We start from the raw sequence: 26,535 nt of genomic DNA on the forward strand, positions 1-26,535 counted from the left end.
TTTTTAAAAATATTTATATACATAATGTAGTCCTCTGTGGCGGCAGCTTAGTTGGCACAATAATCACTGCCTGCCACTCATTTGGAGAGGTGTAAGTTCAATCCCTGTCTGCAACTGGAGGAATTCTTTAGGCCTCTTCAGTTGAGGCTGTAGTTAGCTGATCTCAGGCAGAGGGATCAGAGTGCTCCCCCATAAGTTATTCCAGGTTTTTCCACCTGCACAAGATGCAAATAGGCCTGTGAATACACACAGGTAACTAACCCTAGTGATGTAATTGCCTTGGTGTGATGGTATTTATCACCAGTTAAAATATCACTTGTCTTTTGTTCATACAAGACACATAGCCTCTATTGGATAGTCACCCAATATGGGAAGTGGGTTAAAGTAGGAGATAATTATGAAAGAAAGCGGAATTGTTTTTTTACCCTGCTGCAGTCGTGAATTTCCCCATGTATTTCTCCATGTATAAGATGCACCTTTTTTCGAAAAATTTGGGGTCTAAAAACTGGGTGCGTCTTATACAGCGGTTGTAGATTTTTTTTTACTTTCATTTCCCGCTTTTTCGCGCTCATTTTTTGCTACCGATATATTAGGTTACGTTTTGCCACGTTCTGCCCAGAAATGGCTCAGAAAAGATTTTCGTACAGTGCTGAATTCAAGTTAAAAGTGATTCAGTTTGTAAAAGTGAATGGAAATCATGCTGCTGAACATAAGTTTGGTCCTCCTCCAACTGAGAAAACAATCCGAAACTGGTTACGGGCAGAAGAAACCCTACTGAAAACGCCACGGCAGAAGAAGGCCATTAGAGGCAAGTCAGCAAAATGGTCTGATTTAGAGAGGGAATTGAAGATATGGATTGAGGAGCAAAGGGCAATTGGAATTCCTGTGTCCACAAAGATGGTTCAAGCATGAGGCAAGAAGAATTACTGATGAAAAAGAAGTTACTGATTTCAAAGGAGGACACAATTGGTGCTTCAGGTTCATGAAACGGAATGGACTAAGCATACGTACACGCACCAGACTTGCCCAAAAGATGCCTGAAAGCTATGAGCAGAAGGTCCTTAAATTTCATTGTTTTGTCATTCAATGTCGGAAGACATATGTTTGAGTTGGGACAGATTGCAAATATGGACAAAGTTCACCTTCAATTTGATGTCCCAAGTAACAGAACTGTTGATAAGAAGGGGGTGAAAACTGTAACTGTGAAGACAAGTGGACATGAAAAGAGCCATTATACAGTTGTTCTAGCTTGTTGTGCCGATGGAACCAAGCTGCCTCCTATGCTGATTTTCAAACACAAAACAATGCCAAAAGAAGATGTTCCTCGAAAAGTGATTGTCCACATTCATGACAAGGGTTGGATGGATCAGGATGGGATGAAGATCTGGTTTGAGAAAGTTTGGAGCAGGAGACTAGGTGGGCTCTTACACAAACCTGCCCTACTGGTGCTTGATCAGTTCAGGGCACACATAACAAAAAATACAAAGAAGATTGCTGCAGAGCAAAAAACAAAACTTGCTGTCATAGCTGGAGGCTTGAAATCCCAGCTCCAACCACTTGATGTCAGCATTAACAAACCCTTCAAAGCTGCCATTGGAGACGAATGGAACCAATGGATGAAGTCTTCTGGGGACAATTTGACGCCAGCAGGAAGAGTGAAGAAACCAACTATAGGAAAAGTTTGTACCTGGGTGAAAAGATCCTGGGATAATATCAAGATTGAGATCGTTGTCAAGTCATTTAAGAAGTGTGGCATAGATGGAACTGAGGACGAGGCAATATATGAAGACAGTGATTCGTCATCAGACACAGATGAGGACAAGCTAATGGATGGGAGTTTTGACAGTGATGAGTTGTATGAATTTTATGATGAATAAAACTTGAGTTCAATGACTTTATGTAACACATGTTTTTTTCAAATTTCGGGCCCCAAAATTAAGGTGTGTCTTATACATGGGGAAATACGGTAATCATGTCACAACATTTAAGCAGAAATATGTGCATATATAATTTAAAATTTTGCATGCTTAACAGTTTTATAAATTTGAAATTGGAAGTGACTAATACTCACATGCTTACATTATTTTTCCCCAGCGGAATTAAAATTTTCATTTCATTGAAAATAACAAACATGTAAACCTTTAAAATTTTCATTAAAAAATCAAAATTGCATATCATAACTAATGTAGTTCATTCGTAAAAGGCCAAGAACTGGTATAATCCAAGCAGAATTCAAAAAACCAAATTGTTTTCCTGAAATAAAATACAATACTCAGATTTGGTTAGGATTATACTCGCATTATAGGATTATATACGCATCAAGCACAATGTGCAAAATTGCACTTTCTGACATCACCCATGTAAACAATCCTAAGAGTTCAAATAAAATGCAGTTAAAGTGATCAGGGAACAATCACTACTGGAATAAAGAATTTCCTATCCTACGTTAAAAACAAACTGATTTGCTAACTGGCCTTTGACAGATTTTCTTAAATCAGCCATTATCAAATTTTCTCATCCATTACTTTGTTTCATGATAACAGACAGGAAAAATACAGGAATATGATGGATCCTTTCCCATTCACCTTACTCCTATAGTGTTTGTTAGCCCTGTATCCATCATTTACCCAAATAAATGCAAGCAATGGTTTATTATCCACTGTTTACTCATTAATTTCACAATGCACTGCATAGCTACTGTTAGATCGGAAAGGATCACATTCCTGGTCACCAGTTTTTGTTGAATGGGAAAGTAATTTTATCTGAAGCCTATTCCTATACATTCTGATACAATACTCAGATTTGGTTAGGATTATACAGCCACATTAGTTGCACAGAGTATATACCCACAATGCATCAAGCACAATGTGCAAAATTGCACTTTCAGACATCACCCATATAAACAATCCTAAGAGTTCAAATAAAATGCAGTTAAAGTAACAAGAAAATTTGCTAAGTTACTGGTTGTTGTGTTAAAATTTAATGACAAAAAGGCCTCCTGAACCAAATTGTGCTCATTGTGATTTAAGACAAAATTTCTCTTAAGATACTATAGTGGCTAGAAACAATTATATAGTTGGGGCACTTCTTTGAAGGAACCTTCAAAGAGAAAACTTTGAAGGTGTTGACAGCATGGAATAGCTGCTAAATGCAATAAATACATATAAAGAAGTCCAAACTGATCACACTTTATTTCTTCATGCTTTTGTGTATAAAGTCAAACAGGATTCAGATGTTTGGTCCTGGTTGATTGATTTTGGTTTTTATGGCACATGAGCAACTAAAGCCACAGTGTTTGGTCCTAGTGGATCATTCTTAGATTCTGCATTCTTCCAAATTAGGGGTGGCCAACTTAATTTGTGACGCAATCTACTTTTTTTCTTCAAAATGTGCCCTGATCTACCATCTCGAGAATTTCATTGCACATGGTTAAAAAAGTTAATCAACACATATTGAAAAATGTTGTTTATAAATTTTAAAATTAAATACAATTCAGAATTCTTATTTTAAATACATACTTATTTAAAATTTTAATTTATGCAAAGTTTGTGTCTTTATGTCATATGCCAAGCTTTCAAAATCGGGGATATACTGTGATAAATTAAATTTTTTGTTTATGCTCAGATGACCAAACGGTTAGAAGAGTTCACAAGACAGAATACAAGAAACAGCACTGTATTTAGCAGCCACGGGCTTGAACCCGGTCATTCAAGGCACGTGTACCTGACCACTTGGCTACGGCTGCCTTATTGGCGGCCGATAAGGCCAACCGTAAAGAATCTTCTGCAAGTCCGTAAGAGTAGAGTGATTATTCGTCTTTGTTTGTTTCAAGTACAAAAATGCCAATTCACATAGGTATGTGGAACCAAAACAAGAATTTAAAAGTTCACTGCATTTTTTTACATTTGGGTACTTTTCTCGGCAAACATATTTCCAGAAGTCTTCTTCTGGCTTTTAGAAAGATATCATTTCACAATGTAATAATTTCATTTTCAAGTAATATTTTCTCTGTGTGAAAAATCTCAGCAATTTTTTCTGCAATTTGTTTCGTATCTAAGTCGACATTAAATGGATAAGAAATATATTGAACAATGTCTTCAATTGTTTTAAAATCACTGAATATGCTTTCAAAATCATCCAAAACTTTCTCAATTTCAGAAACATATTTCTCACTGTTAAATTCAAAAACAGGATATTTTTGCAAATGATCTTATTAATATCAAATTACTGTGGACACAGAGTGAAATGGAGACAGAATAAATATGCAAATGATCTTGCATATTTTCAAATTGATCGGATTTTTTTTTACTTTGAAATCCTTAGCCATTGCCAAAAATTGATATTTATATGCAGAAATACTACTAATCAGTGCCTTTCTAAATTTCCTTTTTTTGGTATAGCCACAGAAGCATTGGAAATCAAACAACAACAACATTTTTCTTTTATCATTACGAAAAAGTATTCTAGTTCCCACTCTTGATGAAAATGATACATTTTGCTCTTTTTCGTTGTATTCATTTTAAATCAAAGGTTATCAAATTAAGTATAAATACTGTCCAGTTATTAATATTACGTTGTGGAGAGCACACTATGCTCTCCACAACATAACTGCGTGCATTTTCACTAGACAAGCCTAGCCCACTACATATGCTTATTTGTAATAAACGTATGCATTGGGGTGCATAATAATAATATTTAGATTTTAACTAATCTATTTTTATATATATTTAAAATTTGTCGTGATCGACCGAAACTAAAGCCGTGATCGACTGGTAGATCGCGATCGACTTGTTGGCCACCGCTGTTCTATATTATAAAGTTAAGAATTATTGAGTTTATTTTTAGTGCAGTAATGAAAATGCATGAAGAAACTGAAATTCTTTTCACTGAAAGGAAAGAAACAGGATTAATTTTCTGAGTTTTAGCTGATTTCTATGAAAGATTTAGAAGTAGAAAGATAGAAAAATTGCACATTAGATTGGAATATATTTAAGAGCTGTTTTTTATTTATTGTGGCCCAACTTTAAATGAATATGCTATCTTCAATGACTATTTATAATAAATTCTTGTCTTCATTTTTCATATCGAAATATTTCTTGCACAATTCACATTCATCTCAAGATGTGATTTGAAATAAAATGCCCAATATAATATATATGATTTCATTATCAGGAAAATCTTTGTGGCTGGGAGAATTACAACAAAAATTGAATCCAAAACAACATGAATATGTAGTCAAGAAAAAAATGCTATCTTTTACTGTGGTTTTAAATATACTTTATTTAAATTAATTATCAATTAAAAAATGAGTTCTAAAAAATGTATTAAGAAGTCCACTGGTTGTTATGCAAATTTTCAATCAATGCAAATCATCTTAAGCTTCACAAACATTTTCCAAATAGTGCAGACTTGATTTTGATAAAATAAAAATACTGGCTCAGAGTTCTCATCAGATAAATTAATCTACTGGACATTCAGATTTCATTGCTGATTTAACTGTAATTAATAATTTCATTTGTGCAATGTAGGTGCATGAGGATCTTTCAATTTAATAAAAACTTGGAATTACTCAACATTTAAAGATGTTTGAAAATTGTTTCAAACATTTTAGATACACTTACAAATAAATATTATTGTTCACTTGTTTCATATAGTTTGGTCATTGCTCTTCTGCAATGTGACACCAGATAGTTTTCCATTTTTTTCATTGTGTTCATTCCCTATTTAAAAAAAAAAATAAAAAAAAAAATATATATATACATAATCATTAAAGAATATTGATTTAATAACTAAAAAACAAACCAAAAATAATAAAATTCTGCAGGAAACCAAAAGTACTTCCAAGTTCAGTATATAGGGTGGGTTACATGTCCGTTTACCTAGAGCAGTGCTACTCAAAAGTTTGGTTCGCAGACCGGCGCCGGTCTGCGAACTGTTTGTTACTGGTCTGCAACGAATTGGAAAATCACTGTGGACATTACTGGTCTGGATTGCAAATAAAAAAGAACTGGCCCTTCACCACAGATAGTTTGAGAAACACTGACCTAGAGGATAGGCCATTTGCCACAAAGTAAATTACCAAAAATAGTTTCAGTAATTTATTTAAATATCATAAACATCACATAAAAATCTCTGTGCCTCCTATTATTGCAGTTTAGAACAGATAGTTTGCATGGACTAGGGATTGTTTCCCGGGATTTCAGGATCCCGGTTGATTTTTGCTGTGGGATTTATCCTGGGATTTCCCGGTCTGAATTACTAACTTTAATAATCAATACTAACAGTCTTACACACACGATGATATATGCGATCATCGTGCGCTGGCAAGATAAATAGTTTTCATAATTTGAGATATCGTCAGCAATAAAGATGTGTATTATTTTAATTTAGAAAAATATTTATTTTCATACATTACGTTTGCAATATATATATATATATATATATATATATATATATATATATATATATATATATATAAAGCAGAAAGCGAAAGGCCAGCACTTTCTTACATATCTCTTAATGTCATCGTCGTCGTCATTTCTCGAGTCTTGACTCTTAACTCTTTTCAATTATACATGTCATTTGTCCTAGAAAGATCCTCTTGCAGTTAAGCTGCTTTATGTATATTTTATTGTTTTAATATTTTGTGACGATGGAGAGATCAAAAACATTCATCTGGCAGTACTTCATTAAATGTAATAATAATGAAGAAGCAAAGTGTAGTTATTGTGGTGCAATACTGAAATGTAGAGGTTTTTCTACAAGTGGCTTGCTTCGGCATTTAAAAACTAAACATTCTATTGAGAAGCCTGCGTCGGCAAATGATTGTAACTTCAAACGTTCTGCAGGGGATGAATCTGTAGAAAGCTCTTCGAAATGTTTAAAAAGTGTTCATTCTCAGCCAACATTGTTTAGTTTTTTAAAGAAAGACACAAAAGAAGAAATCATTGCAAAGCTTGTAGCTGTAGATGGATTTCCTATCAGTGCCATATGTAAAAGTGAATTTATTCAACAAGCATTCAGTGAAAAGGGTTTGCTTCTTCCTAAAAATCCCAATCATGTTATGCAATTAGTGTATAAACAGTATAATATTAAAGAAAATATAATAAAAGAAATTGAACAATCATTAAAAAATGGTAAGAGATTCAGCCTTTCTCTAGAGTCTAGACGAATATTCGTCGCTTAAAAACAAACGTTATTTAAATATCAATTCATCAAGTTCATCAAGATAAAGACAAATTTTGGAATCTAGGAATGATTGCTATTAATGATAGAATAAATGCCGAAGAAATGGTTGAAGAAGTAAAACAGAAGTTATTGGAGTTTAAATCATCAATAGAGCATCATATAGTTGCGTGCGTAGCGGACGGGGCGAGTGTTATGGCGAAATTCGGAGAGTTGATATATTGTGAACATCAGCTTTGCCATGCCCACGGTATACACCTTGCAATATGCAACGTTCTATACAAGAGACGGAACGATTCGGAAGGTAATATTTTGGTAATTAACGATTCGGTGTAATTGAGGTAGAAACAACTGAAGACAGCGAGGAAGATTTAGAAGAGGATGAAACGGAAAATTACAATTCAAATCTAAGCTTCGAAAACAATCCTGATAAGGAACAAAAATGTGATTTCAGAGATGACCTATTCTCCGGTGCATTAAACATAGCTAATATCATTAATAAAGTTAGAACGATTGTGCGAATTTTTCGAAAGTCTCCCTTGAGAAATGATACTCTGCAGAATTATGTTAAATCTTCATTCAAGTAAGAAAATTTAAGCCTAGTACTCGATTCTAAAACTAGATGGAACAGTTTGGTAGCCAGGTTAGAACGATTCTTACAGTTAAAATCACAAATTGAAAAAACAATGATTGACTATAACATGAAAAATCCAATATGTGAAGCAGAGTATACAGCTCTTAATGACCTTGTGCGTGCGTTAAAACCCGTTGAAATCAGATCGCAAAACCTTTGCAGTCATGATGCAACACTTCTTACTGCAGAGGGAGTTTTTTCTTTCATTATACAAGAACTTTCTGAGCAAAATTCTATCTTTTCGAGAAAAGTTCAGGAAGCACTAATTTTAAGGATAAACGAGAGAAGGCAAAAAGCTTTGGTTGGATTACTAAAGTACATATATATAAAAACTGGAAAAACATATTATAAAAGAAATAGAAAAATAGTAGAAACCGAGTTGCAGCCATTTCCAAGCAAGTCAGCCTTGTTGGTTACAGCAAAACGAATAATAACTCGTCTTGGGTTTTCCTCTTCTGAATCATCGCAATCTGATTCGTCACATTCCGACTCCGAGAAAGAGTGAGAGCGAAAGACAGCAGACGCTTTGTGAGAAATTGGCGCATCAAATCAAAAATCAAACTGAATGTGTTTCTAAAGACCCTCAACATGAAGCTGAAGGTCAATCACTTGCAAAGAATATATCCAAGGAGTTCAAAATCTTTCAGGCAACTGGTGAAAAAACAACAAATGAATTAAAATTAAAATGGACGCTCTCGAATCCATACCACTAAGTGTAGAAGCCGAAAGGTCCTTTTCGGCTGCAGGACTATTTATAACCAAACTTAGAACTAGACTTTGCGATAAAAGTGTAAATTGCCTGTGTTTCTTACATTCATATTACATGTCAATTGCCAAATCAGTTTCAAAATAAACTAAAGTGAAATAAATTTTTTGTTTAACAATGTAGTCACTAGTCTGTCAAGGTTTAAAAAGAACATGTTAAGTTTCTGAAAAGTAAGTTTTTGAATTCGTTTCAATTTGTATTTTATATATATATATATATATATACACACACAGTATATATGTGAATAAATAAAATGCTGTGAAATTTTCAGTTTTAATTCCGCCTACAATAATCGCAGGATAAGAACATTTTTATCCCGGGATTACCGAAATCTGGGAAAAAGACAATCCCTAGCACGGACTTTATTAATCTATATTAAATATGAGATGGAAACTCAGTGCAATGTTTAAATATATTTTATTCACTGTTGAAACAGGTTATTTTTATTTTATCTTCTGAATCTGTCCAAATATTTGTTTTTATCAGATTTGGCATAGTTTAAGGAAATTTGCTTAATATCTTTTTCAATATCTGCTCGATTATTTGTTTGTATGCATATTTTATTTGTTGAAATTATAATTTCATGTCACAAGTTCTACCTTCCCTCACTTGGCTATTCAGTAATAACTGAACAGCCATGTGAGGGAAGGCAGAACTTATGACATGAAATTATAATTTTTAGTATATTAAGAAAATAATATGGGCATGAAATTAACATGGTTTTAAATTGTACTAATTATTTTTCTATAAACTGACAGTATTACATAGCCCATAGAATTGTTTCTTTTCTGATACATGTATAGATATTCACATGCAAACTATATTTATCATACATATCTGTGTTGTTACAGAACTTCATGTATTAGTTATAAAAGAAACAATTCTTTCTTTTTTATATTATTATATTTTTTATTTTCTTTTTTATATTATTATATTTTTTATTTTCTTTTTTATATTATTATATTTTTTATAAGTTTTAAAAAACTTATAAAAATATAATAATAAAAATATTTAAAAGTTTCATAAAAGACTTATAAAAGAAGTTTAACTTACAGAATAGTTTAGGGTTAAAGCCTCATGTTACATAGGGAGTTAACTAATGTATAAGTTAGTGCAATTGCATCATTTCTGCATGTAGCCAACTACTCAAGTAGTTATAAATTGGCATCATTAAATATATCTCATATTGTGAATACCTTCACAATGAGTTGCCATGATATTGCACTACCTCGAATAGAGTTAACTCCCTACGTAACCTGAGGTTTTAGCCCTAAACTATTCTGTAATCTATATTACTCCACACCACCAAGCATCTCTCATATTGTGGAGTTATACTTCACAAATGGGTTGTTATCATTGCAACACCAGGGTACCTGCCCACCCACTGATGAGGAGCCAATAAGCTCCGAAACGGTGCCGTACGGGTGATGGCATCCACTGAGAATAAGTAACAATAGTCTTCTCCTATGGTGAAGCGTTACTTATTTGAGGTAGTGAAATATCATGCCAACTTGTTGTGAAGGTATTCACAATATGAGATATATATATATTTTTTTTATGTAAACCCCAAACACGAGAGGTATTAGAACCTATAGTATTTAGTACCGTGCTTGGGTTGGAAGTTGAGAAAACGAAAGAAGATATTTGTTGACATTGGACTTGAACTTCTGTAGACTGTAATTTTCAGGAAATACATACGAAGGTTGTTCCAGAAAACGGCAGTTGTATGAATAAATGAGAAAGATGAAAAGTTGGTTCTGTGAGTTTGAAGTTGGACAGTAAATGGATGTTGGCTGGTGGTGGCACGTGTTCGGACTGTTTTGAAAGAGAGAGCGGGAATTATAGAAGCCAATTCAGAAGAACAGTGCCCATGGAAATATCTGCAGAAGAGGCATGCAGCAGGAACAGTACGTCTATGAGACAGCGAGTGGAGAGACTCTGTTAGAGATGAATCATTAATTAACCTAACTGCCCTCTTCTGAACGGAATCAAGAAGCCTGAGAGAGGTTTTGGGGGCACCACCCCAGATGTGGGAACAATATTCCATGATAGGGTGGATTTGCGATTTGTAAAGAGTGAACAACTGTTTGGAAGAAAAGTAACACCGAGAGCGAAAGAGAAAACCAAGTTTTTTAGATGCAGAGGAAGCAATATTTGTAATGTGCTTGTGCCAAGAGAGAAGTCAGGATAATCCCCAATAGACATATATAACATTTTTCCTAGAAATCGGAGTGTCACCAAGATAAGCATAGGAGCAGAAGAATCCTTTTTGCGAGATATAAGACAAGGCTGAGTTTCAGAAGGATTGAAATCAACCAAGTTGTCTTTGCCCCACTGGAGAATTACCTGAATATCGGCATTTAAGGAATTGATAGCAGATTTTCGAGGTTGAAGCTGATTGAGCAGGACAAGGTTTCTCAAAATGGAAAGTGGAATGCAATGTGCTATCATCGGCAAAACTATGGATAGGATTTCCAGTCAATGAAAGATGGTCATTAATATACAAGAGGAAAAGAGTGGGGGAAAGAACTGAACCTTGGGGGACACCGGCATTAGTGGAGAAGTTTGAAGACAGAGAGCCATCTACCATCACCCTCAGTGAGCAATCAGAGAGAAAACTGGATAACCAATTACAAAAAACAGTTGGCAAACCATAAGATGGAAGCTTGTTTAGAAGACCTTTATGCAAAACACGATCAAAAGCCTTTGAGATGTCAAGAGCATCTGCTTGTGTTTCACCGAAATTTTCCATTGAATTAGTCCATAAATGGGTAACATAAGCCAGAATATCATCAGTGGATCGAGCAAAAGTTGTTCGGTATATCCGTAATGTACGCTCATTATAACAGTGAGTGATTGTATGGGAATACAATCACTCACTGTTATAATACGCGTAAATTAAAATCATTACGGCTTTCTGCTCGTTACAGCAGTTATTTCCATGCTCATTATAACCAAGTTCGACAGTATAATGATCAGATAAAATTGGAACCTTTTCACTGTAATGTAAAAATTCTATATACAGTTTTGTTTAAAGATGAACTATGTTGTTAAAAATTTTATTCTTTTGAATCACTATATATGATCTTCAAAGTTTTTTTCAATATTTTGCTTTTTTAAAAAGAAAAAAAAGTTGATTTCATTGTATAAAGATATTTTTTTTTTCACAGGATTTATTAACGGTGATCATCCCATGTAGATTTTGTATGAAATGAAATAAAATGAAATTTAGTGTTATAAATAACCAATTTCTAAAAGTTTCCTTTAAAGTGAGCTGAAAACAAAATGTTTGAAACAAATTTTGAGAAAATATCAAAGAATATATGGGAGTTTCATAACATTTCACAAAGTGCAATTTAAATGTAAAAGTTTCATATTTCCTTTTCACATAATTTGCCTCTTAAAAATTTAATAATTTCTCTTTATTTCATTTTATGTTAAAATTTTCTTTCATTTTTTTGCACCATTTCATTTAACACCTTACAACAGCAGTTCCCAAACTGTGGTATGTATACCACTGCTAGTGTGTGAAGCTAGTGATATGTGGGTGAAGTGCCAGTATTCGTGCACAAAACTATGTAATGTGGAACCACACTGCCTTGTTGCCAGTTGCAGTTTATATCAATATACACTTTAGTGATCACTGAATTGTGACCATCTACCTAATACCATGTTAGGCCACAGTTTTCATGGATAACAGCCACTATTCACCTAGGTAACGAATCAACTATAAGTCTCAAGACATCCATTTCCGATATGGGATAGGGATCTGCAGCCATGCTGCCTGCAAAGCTTTCCACAGTGTCAGAGCAGATGAGAGTTGTATGTCCATATGCTTCACTTCCCACCCCAAAACATCCCACAGGTGTTCAATTGGATTGAGGTCAAGCGAATTTGGAGGTAATCAAAATGGGTGATATCTTCACTGTGTTTCTTGAACCACTCGTGCACAGTACAGGCCAGATGACATAGCGCATTACTGTCTTGGAATATCCCATTTCTGTTCAGGAAAAAATGCAATATAGCAGGGTGCATATGGTCTCCTACTAGCTGCCGGTAGACCACCATTGAAACATTCCCGGCCGATGCATAAGTTTTTTTGCCTTTAGCCAGCGAGTGGTTGGTTGGTGGAACAGACTTCCATCCCTTGTCGTGGAAGTTGATAGCCTAAATAAGTTTAAGGCTCAGCTGGACAGGTATTTTGAATGAATAGAGGAGTGAAGTGGAAGTGGTTTTTTTTTTTTTTTTGGCTGATGCTGCATAAGCTTGCTTTCTTGCATCAAATGCCTCTACTAATGCTAATGCTAATTGGTCCATATGCACCAGGGGTCCTAGTTCTTTCCAGCAAAACATGACCCATATTAAGAAATCACTGCCACCTGCCCTGGATAGTGAGCACCATGCATGATGGATCCATGGATTTGTGTTGCTTATGCCACACACGAAAACATTCTTTAGCATGTTGCATCAATTATTTGGACTCATCAGACCAGCACACTAATTTCCAGTCCTCTGGTGTCCAACCAGCATGTTGTTGACACTACAGCATTCTCTGTTCACAATGATTAGAAGTGCGGAGAGGGTGTCCCTTGAGTGGTCTGCTGTGGAATTCCATACGTCTGAGTGTGCCGTGCACCTTCATTTGGGAAACTGTGATATCTTTACTAAATCCCACAACCGCTACTTTATCACTTGACTTGTATGACCAGATGCAAATTACCACTGCTCTAGTGTATGAAGCTTTTTGGTTTTTTTATACTGCAAGCTATGCGGCATAGTCCATTACGGATGGGATGGTTACAATTCAGTGATCACTGAATTGTAACCATGAGTGTAAATTGCAAGTGTGTAAGGCATACTGTCATCGAATGGTAAGAATTTTGTAAAATTTTTTCATTTATATAGTCAATCTTCCCAAATTTAGCATCTCTGGGAATTTTCATCTTTGCAGAATATTCAAATTGCTTGATTTCAGGTAGTTATTTACAGTCACAAAAAAATATAATAAAAATTAAAATAAAATAAAATAAATAAATAAAAATTCTGTATTTCCTCATGAATTATTTTACACCAAGAAAGATAATGTACAATATATGGAAAAATATATTGAACAGTTAATGTAAAATAAAATAATTTCCTCCTTCAAAAACATACTGCACACAGTTCATGAGTCAATGCAAAAAGTTTCGCATGGTCAGTTCACCTTACTGTCAAGTCTATTTAATAAGGCAAGGCAATCTGTTATCTCTTTTCAGGCAGTTCTTAAGGCAATTTGTTATCTCTTTTCCACAAAGAGATAAACAAATTCTGTTTACATTCTGAACTATCATAATCTTCTGGGCCACGTAATTTTCTCTTAGGTAGCACATGAGCAAAATACAATGTCACCTAAACTAAAAGCATATAGAAAGAAAATTCCTGTATCAATGTTGTTTACAAATACAACAATCTAAAAGTGGCTTAATGAACAGTGAATGGGTTATATGACAGCATAATGCTTTACATATAAATTGCAAGACCCAAAAATTCCTTTAATAATCCATCTCTAATTACCAATGGGTCACTAATCTTGTTCACAAATAGCAATAGACAATTTTGTGACTTTCCAGTATATCCTCTTATGCAGTTGTACTGCAGGAAAAACTTTTATAGCTCCGAAATGAAATTTACACCTTACACAATGAGTTCTGACATGTTGATTGGATGAGCAGAAAACCTGAGAACAAAATTTTCCAATTCTTGGATGGTTTGCCACATTTGCCCATTTTACTAAAAAAATAGCTGAAAAATGCATGCTGCACCCATTTTTCAGCTATATAATAGATTGTCATATTTGGGAAGTTCCACTGTCAGGAGGAATTGTAACTGTAATAACTGTAATTTGTATTTAATTCGTCCTCTTTATTTGGACTAGTCGAGTTTAACTGTAATTTGTATTTAATTTGTCCTCTTTATTTGCACTAGTCATGAATAAATGGTTAAACAAATCTCAAAAACATGCAGAACATGATTCTGCTTTAACATAAGTTGTTAATTCCAGTCTAAACTGGAATAAGTTTAGACTGAAATTAACAACTTAATAAGTTGAAGGAAAATCACCTTGTGAATGTTTTTGAGATTTGTTTCACCCTTTATCCAGTTTAAAACTCTTCCAACATAATTTTAATTTATGGCTCCTAGTTCTAGTTATAATTTATGATCATAAAAATTTCACCTTATTCATTTCATTATTCTCCTTTCAGAGCCTTATGAACAGTCAGATCATTTCTAAAGCACTTAGTTACTAAGCTCGGTACCCATATGTTACAGGTCTCTCTCTCCTCATGTGGAAGCCCTTTTGCCAATCTTACCAAGAGTATCAGCTTTCTTTTGTCCTCTTGTTAAGAAGCTTGGTGTTTTTTTAGGTGCAGTCTTCATATTTGAACACAATAATCTAAGTGCAGTCTGTGTTGAAGTATGATCATAATCTTACTACTTTTATATAGTGAGATTATGACCTCCTATTTTATTAAACATTTTCAATACTAGAAAATGTTTAATAGGATGATTTATCATACTTTCTGACAATTCCTGAAGCCTATCCAAGTTGTTCTGGAGAAGATTCTGCTTGGTACTAGCATTAATCATTCTCCTGATCATGGTAAAATTTGCAAATTTTGACACCATGCCCTCTGTTCCTTCATCAAAGTCATTTAAGAAAATGAGAAACAACAGCAGTCCTAGCACTAATCCTTGAAAGACCACACTTTTGTGGTAATTATAATATAATAAGATAGACATTTGGTTCTAGTAATTATAAACCTCAGCCTCTTGTCCTGTTGCATCCTGCAATCCACCTAGGGATCTTACTAACATGTTCCAGTTTATACAATTTATGCCAACATGTTCCAGTTTATACAATTTATGCCAACATGTTCCAGTTTATACAGTTTAACCTTATGTGTGGAACACCCAAATGCTTTGCTAAAGTCCCAATAAAAGATGTCAAATTTTTCCTACATCTAACTCCCAAATGATTCTTTCAAAACAGCTAACCATATTAGTTAAGATTTTCCCTTTAACACTGCTGTGTTTCCTTCAGAATACCATTTATAGCTATACACTCCTCCATTGCATTCTTAATCATCACCTCTATGATTTTGTCTACCACTGATGTGACATCAGTGTGATGACTGCTGTGCAGCAGTCACTTTGCACTTAGAACTTAATGTATCAGCAATAGTCTGGCAGTTCTGCGATCCAAATGAATAAGTCCAGTGACATCCTCATAATTAATCTTTATGATTCAATCTTTCACCATCATCTCAACCCTAATTTAATCCCAACTATAGCTCTCCTCTCCTCCTTCCTCATACAGTTTTTTTTTATTTAATTTAATTTTTTATTTATTATTTTTATTTTATTATTATTTTTTATACAGGGTTCACCCCTCTGGAATCCAGGGGTCCCAGCACAGAGTATCAAACGAACGGTACAGTTGGTCCAATTACTGATGGCTAAGGAATAGGAAATAACCAGTGAATTTCCAGGTGATTTTCTTCTGGCTGAATGTTAAGTGGCCAGTCACAACACAGTGCTAAAAACAAATCCACACAACTGCCTATGCAGAGATGCCACAACACAGATAACAAAAACAGACTGTAGGGTGAGCCCGAGGAGCTACCAATACAGAAACACATACACATACAACCTTCCACAAAATTACTGGGTATATGCCATCACCCCCAGAGACCTTACCTGCCTTTAGGTTTGAAAGTTTTCCTAATATACAATCTTTGAAAATTTCAATACTGATAATTTCATACTGCTCAGCTTCTCTTCCACAGTAAAATCATCTTTCAGAACATCTCTTGCACAGTTTTTCCCTCTTGTGAAGGATCTTTTATCTGTATAGTCTGAAACAAAATAGCTGTTAATTTATCAGCAACAATCAGATGGGTCACTGAAAGTTTTCCTGCATCCATTACACTGGGGTCTAATCTTATTAATTCTTTTCTTCTTTGTATTCATATACATGAAAAACTATACGTTCCTGTTCTTTGCATTCTTTACTGGTGATTTCCAGTAAAGCTTCCTTTTTTGTGGTATATTACAGGTCGTTAGAGTTGTATACTTCAGTACTCTTTATCACTCTTAACACACTTCTTTTTCTGCTCTATTAAATTATTTTAGTATTAATATTAGCCAGATGGTGCAAGGAAGCCTGAAGCTTTTGTTGTACCAGGCAAAAAAATAAATAATCTATTTTACTCTTTCCTCATGTAGGCAGACCATGCTAATAAAAATTTCCTCCCAAAAGCCTTGCAGAGTCTCTCAAGTCTTGAGTTAATCCATAAGGCTTTCAACATATACAGTGGATTCTGATTATTTGGGCCACCGGTTAATCGGGGCAGCCATTTATTTGGGGAACAGAAACCAATCGAGAAAATAGCCAGGGTTTACTTCGCTTAATTGGGATAGCATGCCATTTAATCGGGGCAGGAGACCGCAGCACTGGAGATTACCCTACGATTGTCTCTGATGGTACCACGTGGTTCGGTCGAAATTCTGGAGGTCACAACCGTAAAATAATAAAAACAATTAGCAGTCACCTGTTTATTGAGCTTTTCTGTTAGTGAAATCTATTATAAACGGACAGTAAAGTCGATCTTATTGAATCTGCGATAATACCGACAGCTGCAATTCTGTGGGTTATTATGATGAAATGTGTTTACACTTCCATGAAATCTTCAATCATATAAAAAAATAAATTTTCAGATCTTCTCTTCATTCCTATTTTTAAAGCTTTGTAACTTGTTACTTGCACATATTGTGTTACTTGTAATTTGCAATCAATAACAAGAACACGGCACGGGTATGCTGTGTTCTTGTTATTGATTGCTTATCTTTTTACTGTTTTAAATTTTAATCTCCCCCCCCCCTCCCCTGCCGCCCACAAACGTCAGTGAATAGAAATGTCAACTAGTTTGTATGTACTTATTACAGTACGTATTAATTATTCCGATTATCACGTATATTCTTCCGATTTTCACGTATCATTTAATTTTTAAATTGGCAAGGTAATAAGGGGTAAATTTGTGCTTAATATATCTTTGCTTTTATAGCCTGTGGATAATATTCCTCCTATTTTCGTTAATTAGAATCGCTGTTTAATAGAATTAAAATTCAATTCACAAACGTGATCACAATGACCAGCGCTTACTGCACATCGTATAGTGAATGGTACTTTACTATGTTGAGTTCTTCGTAATGTGATTTGATTGTACAGTGAACCAATTGTAAAAAAAAAGGGGGGGGGGTACATTGTATTTTTAACTATTTACATGAAACTTCGGATAATTGGGGCAGCCGTTTAATCAGGCCAAAACGCACTAGTCCCGATGTGTTCCAAATAACCGGAATGGACTGTACTTGCATTCCCTCCTATAGTGCTTGGTCAGAAATGTAGACACAAATGCATTCTGACTGAATGCATAATTTTTTTGTAGGTAGACAAAGTTTATCTAACAAATCATTAGTTTGTGGGCAAAAAATGATATCAGTTCCTACATGAATAATATTCTCTCTTTACTTCCCATAAAAATATACAACCTATTGGTAACGTCATTAATTTCAGAGATGAAGTTAACACGAACAAAAAAAAAAAAAAAAAAAAAAAAAAAGTGCTATTAAAAGAAAAATCTACTTCTACAGTCAGACATGATCCAGAATACATTATTAATATAAAACTAGAAAATAACTGATACATTAGTAATATAAAAATAGACTGTTTTTTTTTACTACAAAATAGATAAAATCATTGATTCAAGAAATTGTATGCAATTAATGATGTACAATTAAGCATACAATAAAAATGAAAAAAATTTCTATTTTGTGAGTCTCTTCTTCTAGCTTATATAGCAGCAGATGAAATTCTTAAATTTTGTTTGCTGTTGGATCATTTCATAACAATGAATGAAACAGATTGGATAAAAGCATCAGTTTAGATAGAGAACATGCAATGACAGGGAAATATGACTGACTTGCAGCTAAAGTAAAATAAATAGTCCCATCAAAAAGTTCACTGTGCATGGCAGCATCCACAGATGGGTTTCTTGTGGCAAAGCTTTAACATGGCCTTTTGAACTTACTTTCAGAAGTATGTGTTTATTTTGAATACCTACTTTTAGCAGAGTAATTTTTATTGTTTCATAGTACTTAAGTGGTACTAAGAAATTTTATCACATATTTGGTGGTACATGAAAAAAAGCTTGGGAACTGCTGCTTCATAAAACTCTTCTAAGTAACATAATCTTACCTTCGTTTTTAATATAGGATGGCAAATATTGAGCAATGTCATTTCTTTCAGTGTATGCACGTAACAAATCTGGATTAGTTTTTAGCCTCTTCAAAAGGATTTCAAGGCGATTCATTCCTAGAATAATGTCAATTATTCTTATAACAGAAATTTTTTTAGCAATCATTAAAATGAAATTAATTCATTACTATTTCAGTTACTATTACTGTTAAGATTAGAAGTTAAACAGAGAATAACGAGCAAGTAAATAAATATATTTAGCTGATTATGGCAAATGCACAAGTTTAAATCAACTGCAAAGCAGAAAAGCAAAGTATAGTTATAAAATAACTTGACATTTAAAGAGAACAATTTTTTTTATTTAATTTGGATGTAGGCAGGTTTCCAAGGAAGAGTATAAAAAAGGTAGCACAGAAAAGGAGTTAACTCTAGGGTACAAGTTTTAAGAATAAATTTTGAACAGCATGTTGCACAGGTTACCTAAATCTTTATCTAAATATGTGCACTGAAAATACTTCATCTGTGTAAAGTTTAAAATTTATTTATTGCTAATAGGGTCTACAAATCATAAGTTCCTCAGCTGTTTTCTCTCTTCTGCTTCTTCTATGATTGTAGCCCTTTTGCTCTCATACCATCAAAAAACACCAAACGGTCAAACAGAAAATGCCAAAAGACAGAACTGCAATTTGTCACTTTTGTGTCTTATGGTGTTTTCTGTGATAGTGCAACAGGGATTTGAGGGATTTGTCACTCTTTAGGAATTGATGGGATATGAGAAAATTGTAATGTAGAAGGGAAAAAAACCCAGTGGGAATAAGTGGGTGAATAAAAAATAATAATAATAAATAAAACTCACAAAACAGGAGTTAACCCTGAAGCACAGGTTTCAAGAACAAGTGGAGAAATGCTAGAGGACCTAGAGACTTCTTGGATTTCATGTTGTTCACGATTCTTTGAATCTTTATTACTTATTCAGCTCAATTTATTTGTATAGGGGTGGATGGGAAGTGTCTTCTAAGAGTTCTCTGCCCCACATAGCTTCTTTGCATAAAATTTTGTATTATCACCTGTTGTTGGGATGAGTGGTTATAATTTATCCACATTAAACCATTAACCCACATTATTGGACAAAAATTTATTATTTAATTGGGGGGGATACTTCCATCAGAAATATTTATTCATGGCTGTGTTATAAACTTCTTACATTAGAATGAGATTTTGTTATCAATTTTTTTTAAAAATAATTGTCACTATGAAAATTATGGTATTTTATTTTCAGTGAAAAAATATATAATAATAAGAAATATTCATATGCAGCTGCTTTATTAAGTTCTCAAATTTGTAGCAGGAAACTATCCCATGCATTTATGTCATGAGAGTAAAGCTATAATAAAAGAATACTGCCAATATGAATATGATATTTTATTTCTGGAATAAACAAAGAATTAGGAAAATAATATCTAGCAATGTTATAAGTCTCTAAGCTGAGGTATGAAAATCAGTTAGTATGACCACAGTTTATTAATTTTTTTAATAATTATTAATAATACGATATTTTATTTATGGATTGCATATAGTTTATTAATATGCCATATTAAAATAGCAGTTTATTACTTTTTTTTTAACAATTATTGAAAATATGATATTTTATTTGTGGATTTCAAATGTTGCCGACCAAATTAAAAAAAAAATTATAAATGACATGATACTGCAGTATTTTGTTTTGCTCCTTTGGTTTGGATTATGGAAAACAACGAAATGGCAACATAAATGTAAACACTTTCAACATTTTCATAAAATTTTATTTTTCATATAATAGTAACTACCTCAATACAGGCACTTGCCTAGTTTGATGCCACTGGTCAATTTGTAATGTCATTAATAATAAATAAATAAAAAGCATGAATCATTTATAATGCAGTCTAAACATTTATCTCCTGAATTGGTCCCTGTATCAAAAAGGTTGCTCACCACTGTCCTAATTTTTTTTTTTTTTTTGCCTCTGCTAATGCATATTGATGAGGGAATACATGGGAAGCTGTCAAAATTTGCTGATGACTTAAAAGGATTTGGACTGATTGGAGGTATGATCTGAAAAATGGCAGCTAAAGTTTAATCTACCAAATCCAAAATATTGCACTTGGAGAACAGAAACCTAGGAGTGGTTTATAGATCAAGCAGAGAGGAATTAAAAAGGAAGTTCAGGATGAAAAAGACTGGAATTATGATACAGAAAATACAAACCACATTGGTTGCGATGCATTGATGTATCAATTTTATTTTTATTATTATTTTTTTTTTTGTCTCCCTGCTTCTGGCTGGTGCCGGTTGACATCTTTGACATGACAAAGTTGAATCCCTGTGGTTTGGTTATGTTCATGGGGTTCTGTTCTGGAGAGATTGCCAGGGTGGGTTCCTTCATTGTAGGTGTGAGGATGAAAATGTGAAGTATCAGACCTTGTCTGATATTTTCATGCTTCCATTTTTCACATTTGCAGTGAGATTTTACCAACAGTCCTCAAGGAGCCCCACCTGGCTTATTCCTTTGGGGGACTCAGGGGCACGATTGGGCCACAGCAGTATGGTCCTGCTGTGCTGGACGTGTCAGCTGGATCTGGTGGGGTGGTAGAAAATAATGGACATGGAATTGGGGTCAATGTATTGAGAATATGATGATGGAGAACTATGTGTTGATGCTGGTGATGTGTCGCAACCAATGTGTCAATATACCAAGGATTATTTGTTGTGCTGTTTAAGTTTTTGACTGACAAAAAGGATTGCTTGGTTGCTTCAGGATATGTGTGTCCTGACTGTGACAGGGATTTTGGTAGCAAGTTTGAGCTCTTGCTTTGTAAGGTCTAGAGTATGAGAAGAACCATATACTAGTTCTACATATACTATATACATATACTATATATATGTTCTCATAATTATGTTTAAAGGTTTGCGTACCTTACAAAATTTATCTTTGGGCAATATGTCATGGGACGTTGGAACAAGAACATGTGGCCTAAGTGAAATGGCAAAATTCAAGGTTCATTTGTCATTTGCATGGATAATAGCTGCTATTTGCATAGGCATTCACTCCACTACATGTCTGAAGACATTCTTGATCTGCAGCCAAACTGCTTGAAAGGCTTTTCACAGTGTCAGAATAGATGACAACCGAGTGTTCATACCTCTCACTTCCCATTTCAAAACATCCCACAGGTGTTCAAATTCAATTCAGGTCATATGAATTTGGAAGTCAATCAAGATGGGCAATATCTTCACTGTGTTTCCTGAACCACTCGTGCACAGTGTGAGCATGATGACATGGAGCATTATTGTCTTGTGAGATTCCATTTCTGTCTGGGAAAAAATGCAACATGGCAGGGCACACTGCTGGTAGACCTCACCAGTGAAACGGCAGTCCATATGTACCAGGATTCTTAGTTCTTGCCAGAAAAGCATGCTCCATATTAAGCAACCCCATCACCTGCTGAGATAGGAGCACCATGCATGAAGGGTCCATAGACTCGTGTTCCTTGTGCCACATACAAAGGCATCCGTCAGTGTGTTGCACCAGGTATATGGACTCATCAGACCAGCACACTCGTATCACTGTCAGCAATAATCAGTAGTGAGGAGAGCGTGTCTCTTGGATTGTGTGCTGTGGAACTCCTATACATCTGGCTGTGCAGCGCAATGTAACTGAGATTATTATTATTATTAGCCATATGGTGCAAGGAAGCCCGAGGCTTATGCTGCACCAGCCAAAAAAAAAAATTCCCGAGTTACCCTGAGAGAGAGAGAGAGAGAGAGAGAGAGAGTCAGAAATAGAAGGGAATCACCAAGAAAGAAAAGAATGGTGATATCCAGCTCAGGACCCTGGGTGTGCCAAGCCCATACTCACCAAATGTGAGCCCCTGGATATTGTTCTTCTTACATTCCCCATATTATATTCTGATATCAACTGTAGTACAGTGACTCACTGTACTACACTCTCCTCCTTGAATAACTCCTTATGTGTGAATGTAGATGCAAAATATTCATTTAGTTCGGCAGTATCTAAGAATGATCATCTACAGTCAAATCATTGATATCAAGTAGATATATCTGTGGTGACCTCCCCTGAGTTCAAGGATGTTCTCATAATTATGTTTAAAGGTTTGCGTACTTCCTTTGCTGCCTCCTTTAATATAACTGGATAGATCCCATTCACCCCGGGTGTCTTTCTTATGTTTAACTTCAACAATTTCTCTCCACTTTGCTATCAGTTATTACAAAATCATTAAGCACCCTGCTACAATTTGATAATCTTCTGGCATTTTCAAACCTTAACTCCTCGTGTGTAAATGTAGATGCAAAATACTCATTCAGTTTGTTTGCTATCTGAGCAGGATCATCAACAGTCGAACCATCAATATCAAGTGGACCAATCTGATTCATCCCCTTCCTTTTAGAGTTTATATAAGTAAAGAAGTCTTTGCTGTTTTTCTTTGCATCCTTTGCCAAAGATTTGCCTTCGCTTGCCTAACCTCCTTTGTGACTTGATTACAGACTAGCTTGTATCTACCATAGGCTTCTGTGTTGCCTGACAATTTATGTGCATCCCATGCATTTTTCTTCTCTACCACTAGCCTCATTAGTTCATCTGACATCCATTTGGGCCTGAACCTAGAGCAATATTTCTTAGTTGGAACAAAAAGCCTAGTATGAATGCTTCCTATTTTGAATTTGCTGTTGGTAACATCATCAGTTGGTCCCACCGTATAGAATTTATATACTGTCTCAGACCATCGTAGTCGCCTTTTCGAAAGCAAAAACCCTTCCCTTTACCCCTGATGGTAGTTACATCTTTAAGTAAATCCCACATCAGTACACTGTGATCACTGCTGCCTAATGGTTCCTTTATCTGTAAATTTGTAATGCATGAATAATCACTGCTGATAATCAGATCAAGAGCGTTACTCCCTCTTGTTGCCTCTCTAACATGCTGCTGTAGAAAATCATCCACAAAAGCCTTATTAGTGTGTGCGTGACCAACCCACAAGTTCCAGTCTATATCTGGGAAGTTAAAATCCCCCATTATAAGACACTCTGATTTACTGGCGCACTCTATTTATCTGTATAATTGTTCATTGTACTCATCAGAACCATTAGGCCTATAACAAACTCCTACACTCATTTTTGCTTTCCCAGTGCTTATGTCAAACCAAACTGACTCAACATTGCAATGTCCATCTGTCAACTGGATGCACTTCCTTAGATTTTATGTGTTTCTTAACAAACAGCATAACCCGTCCATGTGTACAGAAAGGACAGGAAGGGAGGAGGAGGGGGTTATGCTATTAGTTAAGAAATGCCTAAAATCTAAGGAAGTGCAGCTAGTTGACATGGGTGGACAGTGCAGCATTGTCAGTTTGGTGACATAAGCACTGTGAAAGCAAACCTGAGAGTAGGAGTGTGTTATAGGCCTAATGACTCTGATGAGTATAATGAACAACTGTACAGAGAAATAGATTGGGCCAGTAAATCAGATTTCTTATAATGGAGGCTTTTAATTTCCCAGATATTGACTGGAATTTGTGGGTTGGTCACTCACACACTAGCAAGGCTTTTGTGGATTTATTGGATGATTGTTTTCTACAGTAGCGTGTTTGGGAGGCAGGACCGCCGTAAGTGGGTAGGCGAGGTAAGTGCCGCTTACGGGCGGCAGGTCAAAAAAAAAAGGTAAAGTGCAGCCATTATCAACCCACTGCAGGATGGAAGCCTCCTCAACAATTCATGCTGAGGAAATGGACCATAATCTGCCATGCTGGTCCAGTGCGGGTTGGCGGATCGACCGTATTCAGAAGTCAGGGGCTTGAACCCCGGTCTACTCAAAGAGAGTGTGCTACTGCTATGGAGGCCGGTCAAGAGGGCGACAAAAAAAATTTTGACATATACAAGTCGGACCTATGTTTAATTAATGAACTTTTTTAATGAACTTTTTAATGAAATTTTCTATTTAGCGATACGCGCAATATTACATGTTCTTTTGTTTCGCTCAAAACGTTTCACAATTTAATTTTTTTCCTCTATCGACAGAGGTGGACTATCCATAAGTCTTGGATCATCTGATCGGAGATACTATCTCTGAGCAAGAAGATGAGGAACAGATGTTGATGAAAAGGCTTAATCATGCTTACTCTGGGGTACATGACGAGGATCCCTTTAGCCTGATTGAACTTTGTGATGCAGTACAACGCATAAGGAACAATAAATGTTCAGGGATGGACGTCATTGAAGGAGAGGTCATTAAACGGGCTCATCGACTGATACCAGAGATCCTTCTTGTAGCTTTTAATAGCTGCCTGCGTGACGGGACCTTTCCATCATCATGGAAAGATGCCCTATTAAAGCTGATACTGAAGGGACCATCTAAGCCAAAGAATGATCCACAATCTTATCAACCTATTGCCCTCCTCCCTGGATTAGGAAAGTTGTTAGAAAGGATGCTGGCGAGATGGATTACTGACTATACTGAAAAAAACTTAGGCTGGTCTAGCAGACAATATGGTTTTACTCCAAATCGTGGAACAGAAGATGCGCTTCAGGCATTGCGAAACTATATATTAGGCTCGAACAGTAAGTATGTCCTTGGAATCTTTATTGACTTTGAGGGAGCTTTTGACACCATTCAATGGAGCAGCGTTTTTATGATGTTGAGACTTGCAGGCTGTTCAACTAAGATCTTTAGGGTGGTAAAGGACTACTTCCCGCACCGTACAGTGACTGTTAAGTCGTCGGTTGATTCTATTGTACGAGAGGTGACCAGGGGATGCCCACAAGGATCGGTTTTTAGACCACTAATGTGGAACCTAGTTTTGGAGGGTTTTTTTTTTTTTTTTTTTATGAGAACCCCAAACACGAGAGATATTAGAACCTATAGTACTTAGTACCGTGCTTGGGTTGGAGGTTGAGAAGACGAAAGAAGATATTCGTTGATATTGGACTTGAACTTCTGTAGATTGTAATTTTCAGGAAATACATACGAAGGAAGGTTGTTCCAGAAAACGGCAGTTGAATGAATAAATGAGGAAGATGAAAAGTTGGTTCTGTGGGTTTGAAGTTGGACAGTAAATGGATGTTGGCTGGTGGCGGCACGTGTTCGGACTGTTTTGAAAGAGAGAGCGGGAATTATAGAAGCCAATTCAGAAGAACAGTGCCCATGGAAGCATCTGTAGAAGGAGCATGCAGCAGAAACAGTGCGTCTATGAGAAAGCGAGTGGAGAGACTCTGTTAGAGATGAATCATTAATTAACCTAACTGCCCTCTTCTGAATGGATTCAAGAAGCCTGAGAGAGGTTTTGGGGGCACCACCCCAGATGTGGGAACAATATTCCATGGCAGGGCGGATTTGCGATTTATACAGAGTGAGCAACTGTTTGGAAGAAAAGTAACACCGAGAGCGAAAGAGAAAACCAAGTTTTTTAGATGCAGAGGAAGCAATATTTGTAATGTGCTTGTGCCAAGAGAGATTAGAAGTCAGGGTAATCCCCAAAAGAGATATATCATTTTGCCTAGAAATCGGAGTGTCACTAAAGATAAGCATAGGAGCAGAAGAATCCTTTTTGCGAGATATAAGACAAGACTGAGTTTTAGAAGGGTTGAAATCAACTAAGTTGT

General features: G+C 35.3%; 1 protein-coding gene across 1 annotated transcript in view; it reads right to left on the reverse strand.

Moving 5' to 3' along the window:
* Nucleotides 1-5,383: 5,383 nt before the first annotated feature.
* The window catches only part of LOC150077289 (putative inactive 1-aminocyclopropane-1-carboxylate synthase-like protein 2), a 268,091-nt gene continuing 246,939 nt past the window's right edge, over nucleotides 5,384-26,535 (reverse strand). Inside the window, exons 14-15 of the mRNA XM_090386134.1 lie at nucleotides 18,883-18,999; nucleotides 5,384-5,720 (exon numbers count right to left, since the gene is read on the reverse strand). Of these exons, the coding sequence (XP_090242260.1) occupies nucleotides 5,647-5,720; nucleotides 18,883-18,999 (191 nt within the window). The 3' untranslated portion in view covers nucleotides 5,384-5,646. The remainder of the gene's footprint in view (nucleotides 5,721-18,882; nucleotides 19,000-26,535) is intronic.

This window comes from Mastigoproctus giganteus, chromosome 12 (genome assembly GCF_048544385.1).
Source record: "Mastigoproctus giganteus isolate SK-2022 chromosome 12, ASM4854438v1, whole genome shotgun sequence".
Lineage (NCBI taxonomy): Eukaryota > Metazoa > Arthropoda > Arachnida > Uropygi > Thelyphonidae > Mastigoproctus > Mastigoproctus giganteus.